Consider the following 6,874-nt stretch of genomic DNA (forward strand, 5'->3'; position numbering starts at 1 on the left):
TATACACACACACTAGCAAAAAGGGCCCGTGCGTTGCACCGGGAGAAAAAAAATCATAATCTCCAATGGCCATGACTATATTTTGTTGCATCACCGAGATACACAATCACTCTCAATTTCATGAAATCATGGGCATTTTTAAACTCGTGCACATACCTACAATCGAGAATAATTTTCAAATCCGTGAACATTTTTACAAATTTTTGAATATTTTCTAAGACCAAGAACATTATCTAAATTTATGAAAGTTTTATACAATTTGCAAACATTTTTCTAAAATAGTAATTATTTTTCAAACAATTTTTTGAATCGGCGAACATTTCTAGAAATGACAGATATTTCTTCCTTTCATCAAATAATATCTAAACTCCGCTCGTGAGTAAATTAAAAATGTTTGTCACTACCACATGGATACATCCAACATCAAAGAGTTTATTTTTGACTTTCGAAATCAAAAGCAACATATACTCGCTAATTTTGTTCAACAATAACAGTAATTTATGATTTCCTACAGTTTAAAAAAAGCTCACATATCTATCTTGTGTGAAGAGATAGCTCTTCCAAATTGAGTAGTGGCCTGAATACTGAATTATTATTTTTGCTTTTCAGAGCTGGTAACTTGCTAACTTCACCCTGTTGTCTAATTTCTGGACACATTAGCCTACTCGCATAATATAGATAGAGTGACTTTGCTTCAGTTAATACATGCCTCTACTTCTAGTTCTAGTTGGTATAGTTGATTTCCAAAGAGAATGAAGTTCTACTATTTAGTATTGTCCTCGAAGTTACAAAGATAAAATACAAAGCAAGAGAGAACATATGATATACGTCCATGCCATCGTGAATCAGAATGACAAGGCTCAGTGTCTAATTGACACATTGCTATGAGTCCAAACTAACCAAGGTCTCGTCAATTCTGGGATTTAGAAATTGGAAGAATGGGGCTAAGTTCTAATAAAGCTTCTGTTATTGTTTCCAAAGAACCTAGGTGAGGAGGCAATATCTTTTAGATATAGTCAAGAACAGAATCGAACAGGCTCGCTAAATTCATTTCACTATTATGCATAAGGAATCCTTGTTAAATATACTTGTCTCTGCATCCGGAGTGGGTGATACAGATTAAGTACAATAAAAACATGTTTATGCACCCGGAGTCCTTGGTCCTTATAAGAACTTTAGTTCAGAATAATTCAGTGAAATGACCATAAATCTTCTGAAAGTAACGATATAAATAAGGGATATGAATAGGAAAATAAGCATATACACTGATTTTGAATGGACCTCTTCAAAAGTAAGTAATTGCTTAAATACTGAAGAAAAAATTATTCTTTTCAAAGCTGGTGACTTGCTAACTTCCCTCTCATCCTGCTACCAGTCAATAGACTATGTAAAAGAAAATAAAAGAAACAACAGAACCGCACCTACTACATATACATTATACCTCTAGACATATACTAAAGATGCAACCAAATTGCAGTACATTCTTCTGCTCTGGTTCAAGCTGCATGTTTCCTACATCCTACCTCAGCCAAAGAAACAACTTCAAGTCAATTCTAGGTAGCTGCATTGCCTATGTCTGAAACCCAACATACGATTGATATTCCCAGCTGCATTGTCTATGTCTAAAACCCGGCATACAATTGCCTTATGTGCTAGATTCTCAAGAGAAGTTTTATTGTCGCTTCTGCAGAAAGTAGAAGCATTATTACATAAATAATAATGCTCCAGTGGTGCAGAACTGGATTGCATAATAAGTTGTGGTACATTGGGCAACAGAGAAGCTATGCATTGGGTATTAATTATCTTCTGAAACTGTAGTACATACCTCAGGCGAAACATGGTCAGACGGAGTTCCGGTGAAGGGTGGAGCACGAGCGGATAGTGTTCCTGCTAAGTCGGCGGAACGGCGAGATTGGATGGATGCCGCCTGTGACCCGGTCATTCAGCAGTATCTAGGGGCCACTTCAGGGACTTCGTCATGCACAACTTCATCTCCATCGATCCCTGCCCCAATGAACACCTTGCCAGATGCCAGAGTTCCACACCAATGAACACCTTGCCAGATGCATGCCTATACAGAGGGAGTACACGTGAAAGAACATTAATTCCATGTAGTAATACTGCTTATGTGAATTAATTATGGTAAACAAAATTTCAGCTAAAATAAAGAAAGATTGAAAACAGTATAAATAAATTTTCGAATATTTTAGTTATTCATACAAACATGTTCACGAAATATGGCAGACAACCTCCATATCAACAAACATGCAACTATAGATAGTTACAACTAAACTTGTATGTCGTTGTCTTACTTCAAAGTAGGTGAGTACCTTGTCCAGCAGTGGCCTGAGCTTGGATAATTCATATCCTTGCACATCTATTTTTCCTACATGTATTATGACAATTTGTTCAGAAAAGCAGGATAACTAAGAAAAGATGAATATATAAAGATTTATATATTAGATCTCACATCATAAATCTCCAAACGATTTTGTGCTCCCACTCTCTGCCAGATGAGAAACTCTAGGCAATTTCCATGGAAATTTACCACATATCATGGAACTGGTATATTATATCATACCATGGTACACAATATTTCTCCTTTATCCTTTTTGTAATTCAAGCTTCAAAGAAATAGCCAATGAAAAGGTACTGGAAATGTCAAAACATTGGGCAAGATTTGTGAGAATGTCTGCTAGTATAACAATAAAATAGACAGATAAATAACCAAGCAATAAGTAGATGGTAAGAAACTAAGCATGGATGTGATTTTGAACCAAGCCTGAAGCTCTGTCTTATGAATTGAGAACAATGGTGAGTGAACCATGGAAAGCAACTCAATTTCCTTCTTGTTTTCTGCTTGCTTGTACATCTATTTTTGTCGTTCTCTCCTGTGGTCATGGAGTAAAATCAACATGCCATATATATCAATATTTTTGTTCATGTTATCATGCACTGTGGTTCTAGGGAGTAAATTCTGAGCAGAACGGGCTAGCAGCACTGTACTTACTATATACCAACAATTTACTCGAAAGTAGCTGCTACCAAAAATATATACTGGTAAGCGACTGCTATACATGTGATTGCAGAGATGTTCCTCCAACCTGTACTGATCAGAGATTCTGAAGCAGAGCCAGCTACCTAACCAACATGCCTAGCAGACGAACACGATGTGGGGGTAAGCCATGGTTGCGAACCAAACACACAAGTCATGCCAGCATAGCAGACGGTGGAAGCCTGCAACAGCAATGCGTGGGTGAGGTCGAGACCGTCGGGCTCGCCGTCGCTGCTGTTGCACGAGTTTCCACCTCCATCGCCGCTCTCGAGGAAGTCGTTGACGAGCATGGCAGGTCCATGTCACTCTCGTGGCTGCCGTGGTGGCTCTGGCCCCTACCCTCCACGCATCCAAAGCCAGAGCTCACCTCTCTGGCTGCTCTGTTGACGAGCGCCCAGATTCAAACCGCAGGGGAGCCATGCCCCAGTGGCTGAATTCGTAGAGGAGGCCTGCCTGGATCGATGTTCATGCTTCGGCTGGGGATCGACACCGATGAGCAGCCTGGGTCTGAATCTGAAAGAGAGATTGGGTGTGCAAAGGGGATGAGGTGGGTGGCGGCGCCCTAGCATGGCCTCGGGCAGAGGCAGGGCCTGGACCGGCGTGACAGTGGCGAAAGCTAATAGGATGAAGATCGAGGGAGTGTGAGGTGGCTGCGGGCGTCGCGCTAGCCGCCACCGTCGGACTGTGCTTCGAGTCATCGCCGCTGCCTGACTGCTCTCTCCCAGCCTCCCAGGTAAGAGCCTCTCTCGATCTCGACGTACGAAGACCAAGTCGAGGGAGATCGACGAAAGAATAGGAAGGAGGCCGAGTCTGGTGCGGCAACGCATCGTTTGTCAGATTTCATGTTTGCGTGTTTTGCACATGACGTGGTTCCCCGAATTAGTATCACCCCGTGTATATGTTTTAAATTCAAAGTGAAAACGTAAATTCACGGGAAGAAACGTATTGTGACGGTGAACCCGACAAAGTCAATCCATGCGTTGCAACGGGAGAAAAAAAATGCCTCAATCTTAAAAACATGGTTCAAGTCCCCACACAGGTACACGCCCACCATTTGAACACAGCGGAGAAGCACTAATAGCATAAACCGTGAATATGAAATATTAATAAAGCTTAATTTCCCTGTTCAAGTTTAATAGTGCCAAAAAAAAGTTACAAAGGCACGCATTGTTTTGTACATGGATTGATAGCTACAGAGTATCTACTGCTAGTGTGGATTTTCTAGCTTGAATTGTACCCTTCCTGCATAGAATAAGAGATTTTTACTATGCCAAATCTCATTTCATGACATTAATAACAAAATTTTAAATTTTAAAACATTATCCTACTGTAACAATTTTAAATTAAATTGATGAAATCTAACAGGCTAATATTTCTTTTAGGTGAGACCCTATATTCATTTTTTTCTTAGGAATATTCAAAATCTCATTGTTAGTTTATTTAATTTTCTAAAATGAAGTTTTATTTTTTATATGATCTTCCTTGGTCATTGTACCTGAAATATGACTATGTTTGTAGGAAAAACAAAACAAAAACTTAAATGTGTAGTTAGTTTTATTTTATTTAGAAATACGAGCATACATGTTTTGATTGTTTGCACCTGCTTATATTTTTTTGGAAAGATGTTTTGATTGTTTGCACATAATATTATTTTTTGTTAACAAAAAAAAGCCTCAAATGTGTAGTTAATTTTTTCATCCACATGATTCTTCATGTCTCGGTTAAACCATCAATTGTCTCCAGGTTCCAAAGTTATAAAGGAGGCACACTATAAGAAAGATAAACAATAGAAAGAAAAGAAGCACAAATTTAACCATAGAAGAAAAAATGTTGCCTCTATACCTCTTCATCAAGGCGATTACCAGTTACAGTGAATACCCTTCTTTCAACGACTTCCTGGTACTCCTGCCCGATTGATTCTCTCATTACTTGCATCAGAGGGAAACAACACCGAATCACACACATTATACTATTCTATCTTCAGAGATATCAGGCTGATAGCATACTATCAATAATCTACCATAATGGTTAAGAAACATTTGTGTAAAGTTACTCAAAGTCCATAGGACAATTGGCAAAAACATAGTTGAGTAGTATCTTTCTTTTACTTTCTAGAACATATAAGCATTAGCGAAGTAACTTGCACTCTGCTAGATGTTCAGAATTCCTATGGGTTCTAGCCTGGATGGCTCATAGACATGGCAAAGTAGAGTGGTTTCTCCCTGCTGCTGCTCTATGAAGGTATATCAAATTAAATAGCCCTAGTAGTAAACAGAAATAAGGACTGGTTTTAACTTTTTGTGTATGTATCTAAAGAAAAGATTAGAGGGAACATTTATTCACAAGCAGAGGAGGAAAATCATCACATACATGCCAATTTGGACATTTCCAGTTGAAAACAATACCTGAAAATCATCCATCTGTTCCTTCATTTTCTTTTTCACTGCTCTGTAGAGAGAGAACAGAAAGCAGAGTGAACAAGGACTAATTCATGCAGGCAAGAAGAAACAAAATTGACAGAAAATTAATTTACCCAATAGTCTGTTCCCTTGATTGATCTACCGCAGAGCCCTTCCCGCATCCAGGTTTCTGCATGTTAGGTAAGTTCTGTAGCACAGCATAGGGGCAAGCAGCAAACCATAATCAGATACAGCTAGGAAAGAATAACAGACAGACATGAGCAAGGTTAAGTGAAAGCATACATACGCAGCACGTGATCAGCTAAGACAACTATTTGCGTACCAATCAATGTAAAAAAATACAACCTTTGTTCATTGTAACAATGATACGGTGCCAGTTTAAAGTACTTGTACCAGAAAAGAAGACACATACCATCTCATATTTTCCAGAGCTCTGAAAGTAAAAAACCAACAGGTGCAAGAATCGGAACAGAGAATAGCATAATCCACACTTTTCTTCATAACTGCCCAAAGAACGGACCATCGAACACCTTCCGTGCACGCTCCAGATCACCTGCCCGCAGCCCCGGATCAGCGTGTTGAAGGAGTAGATGTCTAGGACGACGCTCTCGTTGACACGGGCGTTGTGGATCCGCCTGGCCATGGCCCCATGGCCGCGCAGCAGTCCGGACCTGAGCCGCTGCATGCCGGTGGTCAATTGATCCCCGTCGACGACCCCGACGCAAGGATGTGCCACCTCGAGTTGAGCCGTCCTCCGCCTCCTCCACCGCCAGCACATGGACATGAACTCGTGGTCGCATTAGTCCCTCTCATGGGCGACAGGATTGACGGGAGACACGGTGGTCGCGTGCCCGTGCGGCTTGACTCGTCGTTTGTGGCGGCTTGACTCCCGCGTCCATCCTTCGAACATCTCCTCCCCGACCTCGTCATACTCCCCGCCGTTTTCCCCCAATCACGGCCTCCAGCAGCGCCATCTCCGGCTCCTTCCGTCGGAGCAGATGCAGCGGCGCCCACGAGCTCACGCTCGCGTTCAAGGAAAAATCGACCGGGTGGCGGGGTGGGGGTGGGGGTGGGGGAGTGGCGGCGGGGGTTGGGCTAGCGCCGCGCGGCGGCGGGGTCGTGGCAGGAGGCGGCGGCGTGCTGGAGGCGGAGATAGGATTGGGAGGCAGTGTCGTGAGGGTGGTTTTTTTTTATCTCGACCGTACCGGTTCGGCTGATTTGTTTCAAGTAATGCGGGTCTAATTACCAAAAACCACAGAGACTCTTTTGCAAAAGCGACGCGACGGTGAATCCGGAGACTCAATCCGTGCTTCCGTGCGTTGCAACGGAAAAAAAATATCACACGTGGTTCAAGATTTTAGTAATACAAGCACTGACTTGCATATGTTTAGTTCATTCA

At 41.6% G+C, this 6,874-nt stretch overlaps 1 protein-coding gene across 16 annotated transcripts in view; it reads right to left on the reverse strand.

Annotated features, from left to right (window-relative positions):
• The window catches only part of LOC123132522 (uncharacterized), an 8,152-nt gene extending 1,515 nt beyond the window's left edge, over positions 1-6,637 (reverse strand). The window contains exons 1-8 of one of the 16 annotated variants that reach the window (XR_006464802.1): positions 5,888-6,629; positions 5,589-5,662; positions 5,461-5,503; positions 4,898-4,983; positions 2,471-2,891; positions 2,331-2,386; positions 1,826-2,071; positions 1,212-1,684 (exon numbers count right to left, since the gene is read on the reverse strand). Coding sequence is in view for 7 of the 16 variants with exons in the window: in XM_044552336.1 (XP_044408271.1) it covers positions 2,838-2,891; positions 4,898-4,960; positions 5,461-5,503; positions 5,589-5,662; positions 5,888-6,259 (606 nt within the window). In the remaining 9 variants the exon portion in view is untranslated. Of the gene's footprint in view, positions 1-1,211; positions 2,072-2,312; positions 2,387-2,469; positions 4,984-5,460; positions 5,504-5,588 lie in introns of those variants that run through there. The other 15 variants (XR_006464803.1, XR_006464801.1, XM_044552341.1 and 12 more) reach the window with 15 other exon arrangements.
• Between the last annotated feature and the right edge of the window lie 237 nt (positions 6,638-6,874).

Source organism: Triticum aestivum, chromosome 6A, assembly GCF_018294505.1.
Source record: "Triticum aestivum cultivar Chinese Spring chromosome 6A, IWGSC CS RefSeq v2.1, whole genome shotgun sequence".
NCBI lineage: Eukaryota > Viridiplantae > Streptophyta > Magnoliopsida > Poales > Poaceae > Triticum > Triticum aestivum.